This window comes from Ursus arctos, unplaced genomic scaffold (assembly GCF_023065955.2).
Source record: "Ursus arctos isolate Adak ecotype North America unplaced genomic scaffold, UrsArc2.0 scaffold_12, whole genome shotgun sequence".
NCBI lineage: Eukaryota > Metazoa > Chordata > Mammalia > Carnivora > Ursidae > Ursus > Ursus arctos.
The window spans coordinates 67,362,676-67,385,501 of record NW_026622786.1 but is presented as its reverse complement, the minus strand read 5'-3'; the positions used below and the strand labels follow the sequence as shown (position 1 = coordinate 67,385,501).

At 37.8% G+C, this 22,826-nt stretch overlaps 1 protein-coding gene across 4 annotated transcripts in view; it reads right to left on the bottom strand.

Moving 5' to 3' along the window:
• Positions 1–22,826, bottom strand: part of SPATA6 (spermatogenesis associated 6) — a 151,880-nt gene that overhangs the window by 61,633 nt on the left and 67,421 nt on the right. For all 4 annotated transcript variants that reach the window (XM_026498145.4, XM_026498146.4, XM_026498147.4 and 1 more), the window contains exons 9-10: positions 15,454–15,494; positions 1,282–1,466 (exon numbers count right to left, since the gene is read on the bottom strand). In XM_026498145.4, the coding sequence (XP_026353930.1) occupies positions 1,282–1,466; positions 15,454–15,494 (226 nt within the window). The remainder of the gene's footprint in view (positions 1–1,281; positions 1,467–15,453; positions 15,495–22,826) is intronic.

The following is a 22,826-nucleotide window of genomic DNA, read 5'->3' as shown; positions in this document are numbered from 1 at the left end:
GGTAGAGTCTACGTGTCCCCTGCGAGGGTGGATGGGGGTGGGCACACTGTGAGCCAGTATTTCCGGGCTTTTGTTCTCTGGTGGCTTTCCCTGGTGGTTTGCTATGCCTCTTCTGAGAGTCAGAGCAGCAGTGGCCAAATCCAGCCTCTGTCTCAGAACAGAGGGATCACAGACGGTTCTCCACTGGGCCCCTCTGGCCACTTTAACTCTGTTTCTGTTGGTGCTGCTAAACCCTACAGCATCCCAGGATGTGCACCCCACAGCCAGCATCCCAGCCCTCACTTCCAGGGCTGGCACATCTCTGTCCTTTGTGTTTCTTTCTTTTTTTTTTTTTTTTTTAAAGATTTATTTATTTATTCAACAGAGACAGAGACAGCCAGCGAGAGAGGGAACACAAGCAGGGGGGAGTGGGACAGGAAGCAGCAGGCCCACAGCAGAAGAGCCTGATGTGGGGCTCGATCCCATAACGCCGGGATCACGCCCTGAGCCGAAGGCAGACGCTTAACCGCTGTGCCACCCAGGCGCCCCTACATTAGCTTTTTGATCCACCCATAAAGATAGACTTTATTTCTATTTGTTGATGGCATTTCTCTTAGGTGTTCAAATTTCTATAAAATTTTTAAACCATCTAGGATTTTTTTTTCTTAATTTATGACAACTCTGTTTTCTATGTTACTATTAGTGACTGAGGCAAGAAATTTCAATTTGAATTCAACAACACAAAAACAGATAAAGAGAAATTATTTCTTTCACATTCAAAGTATAACAAGTGTCTAACTTTGGTTGCCAAAGCTTTTTTAGAGAGACGGTTGGAATCTTCACATGGTTAAGAGTCTCCTGGGGAGTTGGGGAGAGGTTATTTGAGGAAATCAGGTACCATATACCAACAATATATGGCATCATCATTACCACTAAAAGGAAAGTATAACTTAGGCTATTTTTATACATTAGCCATGTCCATAATGTTAAATCCCTATGAATCTATTGAAAACAAACCATCACACACTATTTTTCACTTTTATGAACTACAGTATTTAATTAGGGTTAAAGTGACTCTAATTAATAAACTCGCCAATAGTTAATAAACTCACTTCAAGAGCGCTGGGTGGGGGAGGAGTATCTAGTACTATGTAATATGTAATATATTCGAAACAAAAAGTAAGCCTTTTAAAATCAAATTATACTTGTATGAATAATTACTTCACATACGTAATTACTTCCTTGTCTTTTCTAATGATGATTATTCAAAAAATCAGTACAGAAAGAGAGACTAAGCATTACCTTTCCCTGAGAGAAGCTCGATTTAACACAGGGCTTGGAGAATGCTTCGGCATTGTTGAGGGTGCTGAATGGACAAGTAAGGTCCTTGCTGAATGCTGGGGCTTGCTACATGACCGTGAGCTTAAATACTCTTCACACCTTTCCAAGGACTCATCAAAGTCTCTCCCATGGGGTGTCCTGATAACCTGTTAAAAAATTATATTTGTATATACATAATAAATGTGGTAATATTATACATACACACAACCTTAGAACCTTTGTAAGAGTTTTTTTTTAAAAAGTGTAATGCCACAGCTACATTTGAAGGTAAATTTCAGAATGTAGCAGTCATTATCACTGTAAGATTAAATATTAAACACATCTGGATTGTTCATTCCACATGTCTAAAATTTATAAAACTTTATCAATTCCAAGGGCTTTTCAGTAGCGGTGGGGTAAAGTTAGGGGTGCACATAGAAAACAAAGGACAATACACAGAAACTAATTATAGTCCAATTTAGTTATGAGGCCAATCAGAACAGAATTCTATCCTAATACTCATTCATTGATTCATTGATTCATTTGTTCTGGGGACAAATGAATAAATCAGGATAGAAAAATTAATAAATTCCTATCCTTATTATGTGGAACTTTGATTCTAATAAAATTTACATTCTACTAAGGAGAAAGAGTTTTAAAAACATACACATACCAAGATAAATAGGTAATATATAGTATGTCTAAGGATGGTAAATACCATGAGAAGGAAATAAAGCAGGAAAGGAAATAAGTGCTGACGGGTGGTGTGGGAGGGGTATGGAGGGAAGGAGCTGCAATTTTAAATAGGATAATCAATGGGGACCTCACAGAGAAAGAGAATGTCTTAGTAAAGACCTAAGGAGTAAAGGCCTGAAGACTTAGTAAAGACCACAAGAGTGGTCTAAGTCATGGGGACATCTGTAGGAAGATCATTCCAGAAAGAGAGAAAAATAAATGTAAAGAACTTGTGGGGTGGGGTGTGGTGGAAAGCGTGGCAGGGTGCATTAGAAATTGCAAAGAAGACAACAAGGCTGAACTAAATCGTAGGTGATGAAGTTAAAAAGGTAGATTTTAAGGCTTTAGGCTTCTATTCTGTGACTTTTTTTTTTTTTTTTTTAATGAGATCTCCCTGGCTACTGTGTTAAGAACTATCTATAGAGGGGCCAAAGGCAGAAGCAGGGAAATCAGCTAGGAAATGATTACAATAAAATATGGGAAAGGATGATGGATTGGGTCAGAGTGATAATCAATGGAGGTGAAAAGTGAGCAGACTCAAAAGGCATTTGAAAGATAGAGCCAACAGGATTTGTCGATAGACTGAATGTCAAAGATAACACCAATCTTTTGGCCTAATCAACCTGAAGAGCTGAGTTTGTATGATTTAGTCACACCCTTCCAGCTGGAAGGATGGAAGAGTAAGTGTTAGGAGTCTGGTTTTGGACATGCTGAGCTTCACATACCAATTTATTAATCACCCAACATATTAGAGTAGAATTCAGGAGAAGAGTCCAGGATAAAGATACAAATGGTATTTAAAGACAGGGCACTGGATGATATCACCAAGGAAGTGAGCATAAATAGAAGAAAACATCTGAAGACGGAGCCCTGGAAATACTCTACTACTGAGAGGCTGAGAAGGTGAGAAGGAAACAGGAGACTAAGGAGTGACCAGGGAAGTAGGGGAAGAAACAGGAGAATGTGTTGTCAACTGAAGAAAGCATTTCGAGTAAGGGGAGTAACTAAATTAAATATTACTGATAAATCAAATTAGAAAAGACTGTGAATGGACCCTTTGTATTTTAGCAATGGAAGGTCATCAGTAACAACAAGAGTAGCACAGATGGAGTGATGGGAGTGATAATCTGGAGTTGAGTTCAAGAGAGAATGAGAGAGGGGAACTGCATTCATTTAGTAAATATTTAACCTCCAGTCACTATTTTAAGTGTTGGGACTATGACATTGAACACAACAAAGTCTCTGCCTTTATGAGCCAATGTTATAGCAGTATTATTTCATCAATATTTGACCTTTAAGGAGGTCAAGTTGATCTTCAGGAAAGCCACCTAATCTTTCACAGACTCATTTCCCCATATGTAAAATAAGGTTAATGATAGTATCTTAGAGATCTTCTACAATTTCAAGTATTTTGTAGAATGTGTAGGTATATGAATTATACAATAAACATAAGTCATTTATTATTAAACTACCAATTCCGAAACAATTTTTTGCCTCAACGCTACCACAATTTCCACTGCTTTCCAGAATTATGGCAACATGTGATGAGTCAGCAGTAAGCTGAGAGAATCAAGCTTTCATCCCAGAACCAAATAGCACGTGATTCAAATGGCTCAGTTATAGTCCCAAATAACTGACCAAGAAATATGTCATCTAGATTGAATAAAAAATCAAAAATTGTTCCACTGTTAGCTGTTCACAGAGATAATGAAAAAGCATAGTGAATGTCAAAAAAAAGATCAAAGAGGTCCATGGTCAACAAATGTAAGGGTATTTATAAAAGAGACTTACAGGAAAGAAAGAAAAATGCTGTAATGCTGTTTCTAGAGTTATAACCAAATAGGAGCTCCATGGCTTATGCTAGAGAGATTATTTTCTCTTTGTTAATTTCTTTTTTTTTAATATTTTATGTATATGTTTGAGAGAGAGAGAGAGCGTGAGCATACAAGTGGGGGAGGTGCAGAGGGAGAGAGAGCAGCAGGTTCCCCACTGAGCAGGGAGTCCAACTCAGGGCTCTATTCCAGGGCCCCTGGATCATGACCTGAGCTAAAGTCAGACGCCCAATCGACTCAGCCATCCAGGCGCCCCTTTTGATCAGTTTCAATGCCAACTGAGTCACATGTTGGCTAGGAACACTTCATTTTCTGTTTACTAAATTTTTTCCCCAAACTAGTCGGCAATGTTTTAAATACAGCCTTTTCCTCTGTTTATCAGAATATTCACTGAGAATCTTTTGAACCACATGTTAGCTAATACTCAGGTTTAGAGAGGTACAGGGATCTGAATGCACAATGCAGATGAGATGCAGCATAAACACAGAGATAACTGACGAGGAGACATGCTGTGTCAAATACATCCTAATGACAATAATGCAGAAGGACGGCCAACGATTTTGGTCTGAATGGTGTAAGTCTCATGGAGGAGGTGGGACTGGAATCAAGGCCATAAGTAAAGAAAGAGAAAGGGCATTCAGAGTGGGGGAAAAGGCGCAAGAAAAGATGAACACTGAGTTTGATAATCTATCTCTATAGGAAAGCAATAGGAGAGAATGTGTTAGAGGTAGAGAGGGGCACATTGTAGAGAACTTTAAATGCTGTAACTCAATACTATTCAACATTTATTTAGCATATTTTATGTCTAAAGTAGTGAACAAGGTAGGAGACAGCAATCACAGATAAGACCACAAAGAAGTTACAACCCACGATGGCAGACATGAAAAAACAAGTATTGATAAAACAAAGAGAAAGGAAATTAGAACTAAATAGATATATAATAAGTAATTGTGCAATGGGATTACAGCCAGGATGTATTCTTTCCATGGAATTAAAGTAAATATTTGTTCTCTAAAGTTTTATATCTACATGGAGGACTGAAAGATATAATGAGGGGGGTGAGTCTTTGATAAGAATACACTTCAAACTTCCAGGCTTAAGCCTTAGCTTAAGAAATATTTCCATAGCTCTTATGAGTTTTCCATCCCTTGCTTATTCACTTCAGAAATCAAATGGAATATTAATGTCTTTGGCTCATTACAGAAGAGTTCCTTTCTTGGATGATTCCTCAAGAACACTGGCTTACAGTCCAAAGACCTGGGTTCAAATCTCTGCCTGACCAGGTCATTTTCTCTCCAAGCCTTAGTTTCCTTATCTATAAACCGGGCAAATAATCTTCCAGGTTTGCCACAAAAATATGGTAAAACCAGTGAAAAAACAAAGCAGAGGGCGTAGTTTATGAGAAAGAATGATATTTATGTCATCTGTTTACAGCAATCTTCATATTTCAGCATAAAGGGTATTTTTTTTACATTTACGGAAATAGTTCTTTAAACGCCATTTCTAAGACCGCAGATATGTAACAATTCCAAGACTGCAAATGTTAAAATGTATCAAGATAAAAAATTTGGTATTTTTAAACCAATCTAAAACTGTTATAAGTAGAAAAGTTTCATACATAACATTAATTGTAATTTCATAAATGTAATTATGCAAATGACATACTTTTCAATTTTGTGATATATAGTGGTTTGGTATACTATACTCATGAAATAAGATTCCTGAAAAGATGTTTACATGATAATCTGATAAATCATATTAATGGCCATAACATTTTATATTTACAGGAACTTCAAGATCTAATTAATGGAAGGAAGAATTAACTACTAGGTATAATGGGAAACAGGAAATTCACTTATCTGACAAATATCTACTGAAAGCTTACCTAGTGCCTGGTACTAAACACATGCTCTAAAACTTGCCCTTTGTCGTGGAGCATAAAATTTAAGAAATAAATACAAGTAATTCTAATGGAATTAGCTGGGAAGTAGTTGAGAATAAGGAGTGCAGGAAAAAAGTGCAGTATAGGTACTGCTTTGAGGATGATAAGAAGAAAGTACAGTTCTCATTCAAAAGAGAGAGAGAAGAAGCAGGGGCACCTGGTGGCACAGTCAGTTCAGCTCCAACTTTTGGTTTCAGGTCGTGACCTCAGGGTCATGAGATCAAGCCCAACAGGAGGTTCCACGGTCGGGAGTCTACTTGGGATTCACTCTCTCCCTCACCATCTGCTCCCCTCCCCGCCTGTGCTCTCTCTCAAATACATAAATCTTTAAAAAGAAAAAAAAAAAGAGAGAAGCAGATATTGGTAACTAAGAGCAGTTTCCCAGTTTTGCCAAGAATATTCCTTAGTGACTCCTATTTCGAGTGAGTAATCAATTCCTACCTTATCTAGTTTAAAAATCCATACACTCAACTACCTGGTTTGTTTTTAGAAAGATATACTTTCTTTACACTGGAGAATTCAGAAGAAATCCCAAAATAATGCAATGAAAGTAATAAGTAATTCCTTAAATCAGTCCTTGTGTCTATGTGTGTGTGGGGGGGTGTCCCTTCTTAGACCACTGTTCTATGCATTTACATAAATAACTTGTTTAATCCCCACAACAATCTTATGGGGTAGATATTTTTATTCTCTGCGCTTCACAGCAGAGGAAACTGTAGCAAAGTCGAACAGCTACTAAGTAAGGGGGTCTCAGGCCAGTGACATATGACAGAGCTATGGCAGATCTCCCAAGTAGAAAACTCCCAGAGCCTAAGCCCCTCAGGCTGCCTAAAAGGGAAGTCTCACAGAAGATGATCTCACAATCGGATTTACTAACAACCCAAAATACCGAGCTCAGGAACAAACTGACAAACTGTTCTCAAAGAAGAAAGACATCTCCAATTAATTTTATGATGTGATCAGAGTAATGCCACCAAGCCACTCATGGAGAGTAGAAGGGTGATTACAGACCACCCTCACTAGAAACCATCTATGGAAAAAAATGTTAAATAAAATATTAAAAAATTAAATGTAGTAACATTAAAGAAAAAGAATATAACATGACCAAATTGGGTTTTTTTCAAAGACTACAAGGATAGGCTAGCATTAGAAAATCTATTAATCTATTCAACAGATGCTGAAAAAAAGGCATTTGATAATATTCAACATCTGCTCACAATTTAAAAATATTCTCTGCAAGCAGGGAATTTCAAAAGGAACTTTGTTAACTTGTTAAAGGATATTTAATAAAAATCTACTGCAAATAACATTCATATGTGTGAAACCTTAGACATGACCCTATCAAAGACAGGATCAAGACAAGAAGGCACACTGTATTAGGCTATGCTGCAGCAGCAAATTAAGTTTGAAAATCGGTGGCTTAACATAATAGAGGTTCATTTTTCCCTGTGCTTTATAGTGATAGAGGTTAGCAAGAGAAATTACACTTCACAAAACTGTCCGAGGACTGTTTTGATGAAGCACACTGAACTTACAGCTGTATGATCTAGAACATGAGTCCTAATTGCCACAGCAATGAGAGAGAGCTCATATCAGTTCATCTAAGCTTCACCCTGAAAGGGACCCACATAATTTTCCTTCATAGCCCAGATAGAGTAGGCCCTATGTACCTGCAAGAGGGCTTGAAACGATGGAAGAGGACATGAATAGCAAATAAGCAATAAATGTCTCTACCACGTCCACTATCACCACTCTTGTTCAACACTGTATTGAAGATTCCAGTCAGTCAAGACAAAGAAATAACTTGAATGGCAGAAGTAAACTTCATTATTTGCAGATGATACAGTTTCTTCTACTAAAAAATTCAAGAATATCTATGATAAGAATGTTATACCAAAATCAACTTCAAACCTAAACAGCAGTAAAACACACGAAAAGGTAATTTTACACAGAAGACTCTTTTACAGTAGGAACCAAAACCACAAGTTTTCTAGGAACAGATCTAACAAACAGTGTGTAACACATTAATGGACAAGCATATATGACTTTACTGAGACACATGAGAACTGAGACCACCTGCATTCGCATGGCTTACTATCAGATCAAAGAACTGAGGGCCACCTACCTGAACATGACTTTACCATGAAGTCAAGGAAATTCTTGCCCTAAAAATTCTGCTACAAACCAGTAAATAACCATCATTTGCTTTCGGACATTCCCATAAATCATTTACCTAAATAGCAGTCTGCTCCATCATCAATCAGCTCCCTCCTCGAAACAATAGATTTTTAATCTGGGCAAACAATTCCCTTCTCAGGACAACAGATCACTTAACTGGACAAATCCTTCCTTATCAAATAAACTGTTTACTTATCGAGACTTGCTTTAAGACCCAATCTTTGTGTCCATTAATCCTAAACTTTTATATCACACACTTTGTCGATTAGATTCCCTCAGTAAAAGCCCTACCTGAAAACACCGGAGCTCAGACCCCAAAACCCTCTAAGTGTCTGCCCTTAACCTTCCCCTTTCAGAGTCACTACTCTGTCTGTTGAGGTGGTGGCTCTCGCTGACAGCATTATGCGTAAACCCGGCTTTGCCTGAAATCAACAGACTATTTCATTACTGTGGTGGTCTTTTGTTGAGCAGGCAGTAGACAATTCTAGAAGTCCAATAAGATATTAATAGGCATGCCCTTGCTGCCACAGCGAAGACCTTCAACACAGAAATTGTATTTTCCTAAGACTTCTTGAGCGTCCCTCTTGGGAGTTTCTCTGACTACATAGAGAGATGAGTGAAGCTTGGTGTTGAGTCTGGGCTCTGACTTCCTTTTGCTGCACTTCTCAAATGCTTACTTTGTCTTCTAGGAATGCAGAACCCTTTAGTAATTGTTTCATTATGTGATCAGGTCTGAAAACTCATATCCCCAGTGGAAGTCTGTCTTTTCATTAACAATACTAATATGTCTCTATCTTTGTGACTTTTTGTTGTCACATAAGTCTATAAGAGGAAGGTCACAGGGAAATGAACAAACATGAACCTACAAATCCATCCACCCACAGGGCCCATGGGTGAATAGGCTCTGATATTCTTAGCACGCCACAATCCTTACAGTAAAAACTCTGCCCTGTGTCGCTTGTCAAAATATCATGAAAATGTCTTCAGTTTTTTCCTTGTTTTCTCCATGGGAAAATACACCTCTAGGAGACATTGCTTCCAAACCCTCCATCTTCCTAGAATTATAGATTTGTCAGGTCTCCCGTGAGAGACAACAACTACCAGGCTGGGCCCGAAACACAAGGTATGCAAGCAACCCGCGGGCCGACGTTGTCAGACTTGTGTGTTTGCTTCACTTTAGGTCTGTGCCCCCGCCAGTTAGAGTCAAGCTGCTTCCATGTACTCACACTGTAATTCTAAATCATACATTTACTGTTCTAAGCAGCATAATCAGCCATGTCTATGCAAAGGAACTCCTCTGCTACCAGGGTGGCGGGGTGTTCACACAGCTTGCCCGGCAGGATTCAGCATTGCTGCAGACTGATGATTCCTCTTTACCTTCTAGTTCTTCTTCCAAGTAACCCATTTCCTAGCTATCCTGTTCCTGCTCTAACAGGGTATATTAGAAATGGGGTTCAGGTAGGGTGGGAATGTGAGAGAGGGTAGACAGAACATCAATTCATAGGTCACTGAGTCATAAGAAGCCCCATGCAGATCTGATCGACTGGCCATCCAACACCCAAAGATCCCGGCCTTCAAGCTAGATTCGTGACCGCATGGAACTTCGAGTGGTTTTTCTTGAGGAGGACACGAGTATGTTCTATGTGAGGGAAGAAAGGTATGCAAAGATGTTTGGTGGCCAGAGGGGCAGAATGTGTCAGATATGGTTAGCTGTCCCCTAAAATTTGTGTCCCCTCTTATGTAGTATAAGATTAATGGGAATCAGCAGCCTAACCAGGATCTCTACTTGCTAGCCTCTCTCCTATTATGCTTCTAGATATGGCCATGTGACCAATTCTTGTCAACAGAATATAAGAAGTGACTTAGGTCACTGCCAGGCTTTTAAGAAACAGATGCACGGGCTGCTAATGACAAACTTATATTGTGTTAAGACACTGAAATAGTAAAGTTTCAGAACATCTAGCATTGCGTTGAGTGAGTTAGAATCCAGAAGTAGAAATACAGACATGACCTAGAGAAGGACAGTGATGACATAATGGGAACGGAGTGTGTAAGCTCAGGAGCAGCAGGAACAACTAAATTGCAGGGAATACAAAAACCTAAGCAGAAAACTCTTGACTTTGATGTGATATTTATTCATAAATTCAAACGTTATGTAAGTGTCCACCAGATACTATACACCTTGCTAGCAAGTGAGGATAAAATGAACAAAACATTACACTTACTTTCAGGAGTTTAGGAAGACACATTAAATCTGTATTCTGCTAAGCCCAAGAGGCACCCGGTGTAACAAGGAACTGCTTAGGCATGCAGAGATGCTAAGTGATGTAAGGCTACCAGAAATCAACCATATGGAACATATGTTCCATATGTATTTCACAATTTTGCCTAAAACCAGGTCTGCCTCTCCACTTCCACGAAGGTGGTTTCCTATCTCTTTTAAAGAAATATAAGGACTCTCAGTTTTGAGAGTTCTCAAAAATTTCATTTTCCCCAAATAGTTTAGAAGTAATGGATGAACACGTGGAAGCAATGTTCATTTGAATGTCTAGCAGTAAAAGGAAGGACGAAAGAGAGGCTGATGCAGACATAGCAATGCAGACTGAGAGGTATGTTCTTTCCCAGGAGCTTTGCAGAATTTGTTTTCTGTCATTTAAGATGGGGATACAAATTCTCGTTCAATTATAAGGCTGCATCTAATCCAGTGATATAATCAATATGGAAAGCTTTAATATTGGAACCCATTATACGAATTTAAGTTGATTTTATTCTTATGTCTACGGTCAAAAGAGATGGAGCCAATACATAAATAAATGCAAAGAAGGTTGTTAACATTATTAAGAAGGCAGAGTAGAAGGAAAAAGCAGACTGCGGTAGAGATGAAGATAACTGAGGATAAGTCCATCCACAACTGACTAACATTTTCTTTGACGAAGTAGAATCCGACATTATATACAGAAAATGAGAAGGAGACGAAGTAGAACTTAGGTTGGACCGTGTGTTACAGAATCAACCAGAGAACAAAATGATCAAGCAGCCCTGAAGGCCACATGGAAGCTAGAAAGGATATACTTTATAAAGGCCCAGGTAAAATGGTTCTATAAATCTTTCCAGACACACTCTGCTGTTATTAGATGCACATCCGTTCATTTATTCATACACTGATTACACATGGCATCATTGATTTTTCAACCTTCACTCCCAAAGCCCCTACAATGGACTGAATTGTGTCTCCCTAAAATTCGTATATTGAAGCCCTAACTCCCACATGACCGTATGTGGAGTAAGGAATTAAGGTTAAACGAGATCACATAGGTGAGGTCCTAAGTGGAAAGGCTTACTGTTCTCAGACACAGGAGCTTGGGCTCTCGCGCACTCTCTGTCTCTCTGCCATGTGAGGACATGGTGAAAAGGCAGCTGTCTGCAAGCTGGGAAGAGAGCTCTCCCCAGGTACCAAACTGGCTGGCACCCCGATCTTGTACTTCCTCGACTCCAGAACTGTGAGAAAATAAATTTCTCTTGTTTAAGTCACCCAGCCTATGGTATTTACTATGGTAGCCCAAACTAAGACAGCCTTCATTTAAAAACAACTATTTCGTATTGTCTTCTTTTATATCTTGAAATGAAATGTATTAAAAATCAATGGATTGCTATGAGCCTGCTTCTTCCTCTCCCACTCCCCCTGCTTGTGTTCCCTCTCTCGCTGGCTGTCTCTATCTCTGTCGAATAAATAAATAAAATCTTTAAAAAAAAAAAAAAAAAAAAAAAAAAAAAAAAGGGCGCCTGGGTGGCGCAGCGGTTAAGCGTCTGCCTTCGGCTCAGGGCGTGATCCCGGCGTTCTGGGATCGAGCCCCACATCAGGCTCCTCTGCTATGAGCCTGCTTCTTCCTCTCCCACTCCCCCTGCTTGTGTTCCCTCTCTCGCTGGCTGTCTCTATCTCTGTCGAATAAATAAATAAAATCTTTAAAAAAATAAAAAATAAATAAAAAATAAAAAATAAAAATCAACGGATTGTCTTAACTGTGGTATAAAGAGAAATGAATGGAACATGGAAAATATGCACTTCAATACATAAATGTTCAAGAATGACTACTCTCGAAAACATATTGGACGCTTGCACTCACTTACACAAATCAGTTTGGAGTTCTAAAATGTAAGAAGGTCATAAGCCATTCCATACAAGAAAACCAGGGAAATAAGTGAGCTGCCGTACACTTCATCACAGTGTAATACTACACCATATATTTTTAACAAAACAAAAGAGAAGACTTATAATATACTTGTATTCCTATAATATATGATGCATCTCAAAACAATGTAAAGGTATTCTGTGTTTTATGTAGAGTTAGAATGGTTCTAATAATTCTGAACATATTTTTCACCTCCATTATGGCTGGTGAGACAGCTGAAAGCCATGCAGGACATAAGAACTCCTCACTGTTTGGCACTGTCCCATTATTATAGAATATCTAGCATCCCTGATCATTAAAAACCAAGAGTACTTCCCCTAAATGACTGTAAAAATGCTACCTGTTAATGTCTAAAATGCCACCGGGAGAGTGATACAGTCTCCACTGAGAACCCATGTACTAAATGAATGCCCATGACACAGGCATATGGAACCACATACAGTGGAGAGGGGGACTAATGGTAGAACAGAAAAGGAGAAGTGAAAAGAATACAAGCATTTATGAGAACAGCTGGTTATAAGGCATCCAGGGTAAAGAGAGTTGAGTTTGGCCAAAAAAATAGATAATGACCAAACAACTACAAATCTTAAAAAGGGAGGCAGCAGACACGATAGGTAAGGAGAAGTAGGAAAAATAGAAAAGTAAGGATGTTAAAAAGCCACTATCCCTCAGTACTTACCCTCCACTCAAATGAAACTAGTAGTTTCTCTTTTCTCCCTGGACACTGTACTTATTCCAAATCCCAAGACTTTTTTACATTGCTTTCCTTCTCTTGCCTGTGCAAAATATATTTCTCAACAGAATTCAGGCAGTCTCACTTTTCCAGAAATTTTTTTGCAAGTACTCCCACCTTTATGACTTTTTTTCCTTGTAGAAATCCTAGTGTTCTACTTACTGCCTCAATATTTATTAACCAGCTACTATGTGTCTATAAGAAGATCCTTTATCCTTTCCATAGAGAAGATAGCAGCGTTCAAGGCTATATATGCATTTCAATGAAAACTACCCCTTGAATATAAAAATAATCCTGTGAGTTTACTTACCACCCACTGCCTTACAAGGGTAGTATGAATGATCAACTTCTACTCTAACCCTAAAAGTGAAGAATCCAGAGATGAGAGTGGGAGAGAATTAAAGATGGGTAGAAGTTCAGTCCTTTCAAAGAATTCATGTGGAAAAGAGGATTGTAAATTTATATGACTATCTTTAAATGGACCAGCCAACACAGAGCTGGATTATAGTCACTTTAGGATAAAGATTAGAGTCCTATAAACTTTATTCCTGTCTCTCCATTCTGTATTTTTATATATTTGGTTGACTTGTTTTCTCTTAATAGTCCGCTCACACAGGGCACCTGGGTGGCCTAGTTGGTTAAGCGTCTGACTCTTGGTTTTGGCTCAGGTCATGATGGAGTTGGGCTCTACACTCAGCATAGTCTGTTTGAGATTCTCTCTCCTCCCTCTGCCCCTCCTGCTTGTTCTCTCTCTCTTCAATAAATAAGTCTTTAAAAAAAAATTCGCTCACACAATACATATATATTAGGAATCCATACCATATATCAGATAATATGCTAGGCGCTAGCAATTATCAATAAGCAAGACCAATAAGGTCCCTACCATCCTGGAACTTAGAGATTAGTAAAACAAGGAGATTTTAAACAAAGAAGCAAATAAAGATGAAAATAAATATGTGACTATAAATCGTGAAGAGTAACCTGAAGGAAATGTACAAAGACAGGCTTATCCCTTAGGTAGACCAACTAGGGTGGCTTCCCTGCAAGATAAGGAATATTATGCTTTTTGACCTATGTGTGTGCACACACACACACATGTATTACACACAACAGGGTGCTTGTGTGTGTGTGTGTGTGTGTGTGTGTGCGTGTGTTTGAATACATTCTACATAATAGGACAGGTCTGCACCAGGTGAATTAGGCCAAGCACACGCTCCTCTAGAAGCAGCCTTCAACAAGGGCACAACCATAGACACACAATATACAAGGGACAGTCCACCAATACAAATGCTACACTCATAGTCCATACTAGAGGTTCTCAAATGCCCATCCTTGGATAGATGGCAAGAGAGCTACATCAGAATCACCTGGAAACATGTTAAAAATGAAAAAATTTCCAGTCTCCATTCTCAACAATTTCAATTTAGTACCTGGAATGAATTTTTATAAAGTTCCATGTAGATAAGTCTGATACTCTGTTAGATTTGAGCCCTTAGTCATACAGTGCCTTGATTCATTACTTAACTGTTCCGTATTTCTTTCATCATGCTCAGAGCACAGCAAAGTACTCAAACTATGCTGTTCAGTGCCGGTAAACACAAAACAGATTGTTTTCAAGTAAATAAGCAAAGGTATTATAAGGAAAGCTATGCTTTTTGTTTTTGTTTTGTCTTCTCAAATACAATGACACTCCTTATCAAAAAGCTTTCACTTAGGAACAGAAAAGACAAACTCTGAGGTGATGCTTCTCAAAATGGAGGACACAGACTACTAGCGGTAAGGCAGATAATTTAATATGGTGCCCAAAGTGATTTTAGATGATACACAGGATTATTTTACATGGCACAAGGACATACACTAAATAACACTGCATTACAAAGGAAAAAATGTATTATCTTTTCAGTTCTCTTTCAGTCAGAAATCCTCAGTTAGCTATTGGTATGCCTCCTACGCCTCTCTATCATTGCTTATCTCATTTTAACAAATAGAGAACATGCCTCAGAGCCTTTGGAAAACAACCATTATCTAGCCAGAACTTTGTAACATTGTTTTGTTTTCACTGTATCCTCTAGAGCTATCATCCATTTAAAACAGAGGATACTGATTTTTCTTCATTATAGCAGTGAGGTAAAAAAAAAAAGGTGAATTTAAAGAAAATAGCATAAATTGCATGCAGATATTGTAAAAATTATGAGGATGCTCTATGAATGAAGGTAAAAAAGAGTACTGTGCAAGGTATTACTAAAAGTAACCACCAATTTCTCTGTCTCTCTCTCACATACACATACACAAACACATTCAATAAGTAATTCATTTAAATGAATAATCAAAAGACGCAAATTGTAGGAAGACATTCAATGAAAAAGCTATTCTACCACTTGACATTGTAGCCAAAATAACGATACTCCAAGACATGACAATCTTGTTTGTGCATCTTCTTGACTAAATGATTATGATAATCTCGGACCATATATATAAGAAACGTACCATATGCTTTCATGTGGAAGCGAGGACAATTACCATTCTGTAATCTATACTACATACCTTATAATCCTTGGGTCGGTAGCAGCCAAGATGAGAATGATCTGAAAAAGGATGTACAAAAGAATGAAAGTATAAATTTTTCATATCAAAAAGAAGAAAATTTGGTTTTGTCTCTGGTTTTTGCTACTATCATTCTGTTTCTGATTATAATTTCATACAGCAGTTTTCAGATATATCCTAAAATCCCTCAACAATGCCATAGAAGTAAAGATGATATGCAACAAGCTAAAATCTGTATCCGTTCTTCAGTAATTAGGTGATTTCACAAATACTACTCTTTTTTTCACAAATACGATTTTCATTAGAGTTGGAGATATCAGAATATAGACCGAGTAATTTTTTGTTGCTGAGCAATTCGCCTACATGAAATGGATAATCTTTAGTAGATAAACCAGTTTATGATGACGCATAACTTGAATATACAGATCTGATAGATATTGCCAAACTGCATGTGTTCCCATTCCTGTGAGTCCTCGCTACAGTCAAGTGAGTATGATGGCAACAGGACTAGCATTAGAGTGTGGTCGCAGAGGTGCACAGGCCTTGCACAAATAGACCCGTACTACAGTCCAGCCCCCAGCACCTCCTGTATAACCCTGGGCTCATTATTTAACCTTTCTACGTCTCAGATTCCTCATCTGTCTCATGTACCTCTTTTATAAGTTGTTTTAAATATTATATGAAATATTACCTATAAGGCAATAAAATAAACGTGAGCTACTCTTACTAACTTCATCAGCACCGTTACTCTCAAGTTCCAAGTCAGACAGGCCTAGGTACAATTTCTGATTCCACCACTTAACAAATATATTACTTTGGTCAAGTTATATAATAAATCTGTGTTTCACTCCTCATTTTAAAAGTATGAAGACAATGTCTACTTTGCTTCAGAGAGTCACAGTAATGATTAAATTATACCGCTTATGAAAGTTCCTAGCACAGTATCTGCAACAAAGTGGATTATAAAACTATTCTAACTCTCTCCTGGGGTAAGGACCACTATACTGCAGATGCAGATTTTGGGTTTTCTTCATTATTAAAAGTCAACATTGAAGTATTTTTTTATAATAATTTTTTATAATTTTTATAATAATTTTTTATTATGTTATGTTAGTCACCATACAGTATATCCTTAGTTTTTGATGTAATGTTCCGTGATTCATTGTTTGCGTGTAACACCCAGTGCACCATGCAACACTGAAGTATTATCATCTCTGTGTATTGACATTCAAGCAAATCGGAACCATAATTTGCAATTCTACTTCCTTACACACTCTAGTTAAAAGCATTCTAACATTCTATATTTTACTTTCCCAAAGCACCTTATCAAAAAATAAAAAGAAATGATTATATAGATAGAGACCTAGGATAGTCTATAATCAAAGAATTCCCTTTCTTTTATGGCATAAGATCTTGTTTGTTTTCCGGTGTCCTGAACCATTACATGAACAGCTGAAACATGAATGCCTTTCATACAAGGCTGGCTTCACCATTTAATTCAGTAAGACTCAACTTATTTCAAGTGCTTTTCAAAATTAAAAATAAAAATAAATCCCAGCTCAACTCCTCTTCCATAAAGTCTAATAATGTATAGCATGGCCACAGTAGCGGAAATAAGGACAAAATGAACCTAATTCTCCACACGTGCTAACTTTGAAAATTAAGGTAATAATTTCTGTACTTGGTATATATTCCTTCTGGCAGCTAATGTAATATTAAAAGTATCCGTATATTAAAACGCCAGTATGTCTTCTGCTTTCCATAAACCATTTATAAACTTATCCTAACAGAGAGAGATTTATAATTTTCTTTTATTTTTAGAAATCCAGCTGTTACTGAGGTTCCCAATGTTTTGCACTTAATCACCCTTACCCATAATTACTCACTAGCTATATTCTAAAAGCAGGAGATAAAGGAGAAAAAAGTCATGGCCCATGCTCACGATATGCTTGTAATTTACCTTGGTTAAGTTATACAAAGTTGAACAACAGCAGCAGAAAAGCAGCGGCTAAATCAGAATGGTACAGGCAATTAATGCTATTTTAAAAAGTCATATCAGAGATTAATCTCTCAAGGTTGAAGGCAATCAGAAAAAACTTCCTAAAGGAGGAGAGAGCTGACCGGGGCCTTAATGGATAGGTCATACTTGAGGAAGTATGAAGAAAAATTAGAGGTAACAGATTGTGCGTGCAAGTGTGTGTATGTGACCTTGATCACTTCTTTAAACCTCAGGTTCCTTGATCTGTAAAATGGAGATAAATAATAGTATCTAAAATTCTTGATTATTGTAAGTAACCAATGAAATATTAGCACTTAGAATCAAGGCCAGCAGAAAACACATTCAATAAATGTTAGCTATTACCTGGTTCTCTAATAACCTCATGAAATAGAATAGGCATTACGCACTGAATGTTTATCTCCTCCCAAAATTCATATGTTGAAGTCCTAACCCCCAAAGTGATGGTATGTGGAGATGGGACGTTTGGGTAGTAATCAGCATTGGATGAGGTCATGCAGATCGGTCCCTCGTGATGGAAAGAGAGCCCTTCTAAGAAGAGGCAGCAGAGAGCCTGCACACGCACATGTGCTCCCACGCTCTCCCTCTCTCTCTCTCAATCTCTTTCTCCATGTGCACACAACGAGGAGGTCATGTGAGCTTACAGGGAGATGGCAGCTTTCTACAAGTCAAGAGAAGAGATCTCAGAATGAAACCGACATTGTTAGCACCTCAATTTGGGGCTTCCCAGCCTCTAGAATTATGAGAAAAACAAATGCCTCTTGTTTAAGTCCCCGGTCCATGGTGTTTTGTTACGGCAGCCTGAGCAGACTGATAGAGCACGGAGACGAACGGTTGTTTCTACTGTACATTCCAGAAAGCTGACCCGTATGTAGCTAGAAAGTAATGGAACTAAGGTCTTTGATTAGTTCACGCAAGAGAATGGAAGTGCCTTTAGTCTCAAAAATGACATCAAATTCTGGATTTGTTAACAAAATGGATGTGATATATAATGAAATTAGTCAAATATCAAGTAGCGACTAACCTAAACTAAATGTGGCTATCAGTCATCAAAATATTTCCAGAGCAACCATCTCATATAGAAACTAAGATCCACTTTGTACAAGGGTCACCATTCCTGCTGGGAGTAGTCTGACATCTTAGAGCCTTTGCATCCTTCCTCTTTCCACAGTTGACTCTCACCCAACAGGCTCAAATATGACTCAGTCCTTAAGGACCAATCCTCACTTTAACTAAGAAGGACTTAAGGAGCTTTAATCTAAAACTTAGCATCCCTGTATCAGCTCATTCTTTCTATCAAAGTAATTCTTGAGCCCCATTCTGACGATCACAGCCAATATGTGTTCTCTATGAATCAATCGCTATTCTGGCAACCTCTACAGTACTCTACCTTGAAGGGTACTATCATCTTCCTTTTTATCATAATTTCAGGGAATTGATCCCCATTCTAGTAGTGAGTGCTACTACTATTGCAAAACATCCCTGCTGATGAATGTGTGATGAATTCACTCTATCTGAACCTTCAACGAGTATGCCCCTGGAGTCCTTTATCAGCAATTACCCTACTGCTATCCTAATGCCCACTAACATCCTAAGGTTGGCCACTGCTCTCCTGTGAGTCGTCATGGAGCACGCAGCCATGCATTTGCTATATTGCCAGTCCCTACAACTGGAAGCAAAGCTAAGATGTCCAGCTTTATAAAATAAAAGCAGGGTTTAATATCTCTTAGGGGATCCCACCTTCTAAAAAGGAAAGACACATACTTGTGTTCTCTGTCTCTTGCTCACTTATGATACCTTCACCAGAAACTGTTTCCTCCGACCTCTGATGTTTTCATCTTTCTTATTTCTATTGTTGTCTGAAGTCTCATCAGCAGAAGTCTCAGACTTTCCCCCTATTTTTCTGTCTGATGTTTAGCAAACAGCAAACTTATCAGTGACTGAAGAGTGATGATCATGAAAAAAGATAAACTAATGTCTCATAAGCACATGAAAAAACATTCAATGCCATTAGTCAAATGTAAATTAAAATTTCAGTGAAACAGGACCGCCTACTCACTAGAATGGTTAAAATAAAGGCAATAACAGGTGTTGTCAAAGATGTGGAGAAACCGGACCATCATACACTGCTGGCAGGAATGTAAAATGGTAGAGCCATATGGAAAACAACTGGCAATTTTTTAAAAAGCTAAACATAAATTTACTATATGAACTGGCAATACCATCCCTAGGTATCCGAAAGAAATAAAAACATATCTATGCAAAGACTTCAATGCAAATGCTCAAAGAAGCACCATTCATAATGGCCAAAAGTGGAAATAATCCGGGACTCAAGGTGCGAATATAGATTTATTGCAAATGGGTACGAGGAAACTCTTCTGGATGATAAAAATATTCTAAGAACGGACTGTGGAGATTTTATAACTGTGCAAATGTATTTTAAATCCTTCAGTTGTGTACTCAAAACAGGTGAGAATTCTATGATATATAAATTATAGCTTACTAAAGTTGTTAAAAATGTTTAATAATAGAGAAATGAAGAAACTAAAAAAGGAATTCCTGAAAATGACACAGCTCAGCTGCCCATGCTCTATGAGATGAAGCACACATTTAAATAAAAGCTGAAACAAATAAGATATTTTGCTAATAAGTATATATACAATGACTATATGCTATTTTACTCAGAATAGTAAAATGTTACCATTTATTGTTCTCTATTCGAGTTATGACATATTAGGTTTTGGAATGCAATTTCCAATTTATTTTACTTTACAAACAATAACCACCAAACAAAGAGATTAGTGGAAGCTCATAAAAGATTACAATCTTAGGTAGAAATGAAACTCATAAAAGAATCTTCAAAATGAAGGGAATAAGAGAAGTTTCCTCCAAGGGGGAGACAGAATCTAACATCTTTTCATATTCTAAGCAAATAAAAAAGGGGCCAGGATGATGCCCTGAATTTCCTCTTCAAAAAAACCAATGATTGGATAAAGCTTACAAACATTCTTGCAGCACAAGACTCGCTGGATCTCTTCAAAAGGACTGTACAAATTACAATTAGAATGACATACCATGAAAATTCCAGACAAAGAAAATGTGCTTGAAAAATTTATCTTAAAAAAAACACATCTAAGTGGAAATAGAGAAAGTGGGAGGAGAGTGGTGGGAGGAAGGAAGTTGGGGCGAGAAGCACTGGACCCCAGACCAACCAGGGCTATTCTGGAACTCTCCAACAAGCCACTTAACCTGTCCAGGCCTCTGTCATTTTTTTTGATCAAATAGAGTTAAATTCATCCTCATGTGATTATTATGATGACTAAAATAGTCAATAGTGGTGAAATGATAGCCTATAAAAATCCTATAAAAACTTAAGAATTTTTAGGCAGGATAATTTGGCAAGAAAAGGTTTAAGAATTTGCATTAAAGTAAGATAGTCACTAATGAAAATTCACTCTATCATAAGAGATTCTATCGTAAGAAATTCCCACATCTATCAATGGCTGATGAAACCCCAAAACACAACCACCCAATAGCTAGACAGGAAAAAAAAAAAAGGCAGTCAAAGAATAGAAATGAGATGGAAAAACTCTTTACAGTAGAAGGGCAAGTAATAAATGTACAAAATAACAGAATTTTTAAAAAATCACTATTTGGCAAACTTTACAGTAATAAATTGTTTCAAGCAAGAATCATCACTGTATCCTAAAGGGGTCAAAGTTGAGGAGTGACAGGATATAATAGTCTCAGAGTATCTCCTCATTAATTACAAAGGGAAGAGATAGCACCTTTATGCTGGAGAAACCTCGCAGACCCCATCTTAATTAATGAGCAAATGAGTATCACCAGTAACGAAGCAGTATCACGTGCTTCCTGACATGTTGCACTGAGAGTGACACATCACATCTGTTCTATTCTGGGGGGAAATGAATAATCTAAATTTAATCATGAGGGGAAATCAAACAAACCCAAATTGAGGGACATTCAACCAAATAACCGGCCTGTACTTTTCAATATTATCAATGTCAAACACAAAGAAAGATTAAGGAACTGATCCATCTTAAAGAAAACTAAAGAGACATGTTAACTGGAGGCCATGTATCATGTGGAATTTCTTTTGCTATAAAGATATTATGAGGACAAGCAGCAAATCTGAGTTAGGTTTATAGATTAGTTACTATTATTATATCATTGTCAATTTTCTGCTTTTCTTAATTATATCACATAATATCTACATTAGTGTCCTCGGGCCGCCATAACAAAATACCATATAGACTGGGGGGCTTCTACAACGGTTCTGGAGGCTAGCAGTCTGAAATCCAAGTGCCAACATGGTCAGGTTCAGTGGAGAGCTCTAGTTCTGGCTTGAGGATGGCTCCCTTCTGCTCGTGTCCTCATGAGGCAGAGAGAGAAGGCAAGATCTCTGGTTTCTCTTTTTAGAAGGGCACAGATCCTATCGTGAAGGCCCCACCCTCCTAACCTTATCTAAACCTAATTACCTTCCAAAGGCCCCTTTTCCAAATACTACACATTTCGGGTTAGAGCTTCAGCATAAGACTTTTGGCGGGACACAGTTCTATCCATAGCAAGGACATAGCAATGTCCTTGTCAAAAAAAAAGTTTATACACAAACATACATACAGACGTGGGGTGGGGGTGGGGAGGAGAGAGACTGAGGAAGAGGGAAAAACAATATTAGTATGTGTGGATTCTGAAAGGTATAGGGGGATTCTTTATACTATTTCAATTTTTCTGTAAGTCTGAAATTATGTCTAAATAAAAAGTTAAAAGAAAAAAGCAGACTTCACTAATGACCTCTCTGATTGTACCTCTACGTAAGTAGCTGACTGCGGCGATCAAAAGTTACTGGAAACTCTAACAGTTCTGCTGGCAGATACATAATAATTATCAAAAAAATCAGACGCTTCAGTGCATGCCAAAAACATCTTCCAAAGGAATATCTATATTGAAGTTATTTTCGATTTTTTTGTTCTTAAACCTTTTTTTCCATGTCCATAAATTTCTTCCAAGAGGGAAACAGAGTATAACATCTGTTCCTAATTTCATATAATCTGTTACTGTGGTTATAAAAGACTTATTGGTTACCACATCTATCTCCCTGCTAATGCTGAAAAAGCAAAATAAATGAACACAAGCTCTGCATGTTCTCGGAGAAGAATGTTTCATTTCCCCATTTAAAAAAAGGGGAATTCTACACTACAGTTTAGAAACGAAAAGAGATGGGAGACATGTTATGACTGTGTTTTTTTTTGACTGTCTCATTTTTCTTCTTCTGTGCCTTTCTCAGTGTGCAGTGAATTAACTTAAAGGCTGCTGGGGAATGCTTGCTGAACCG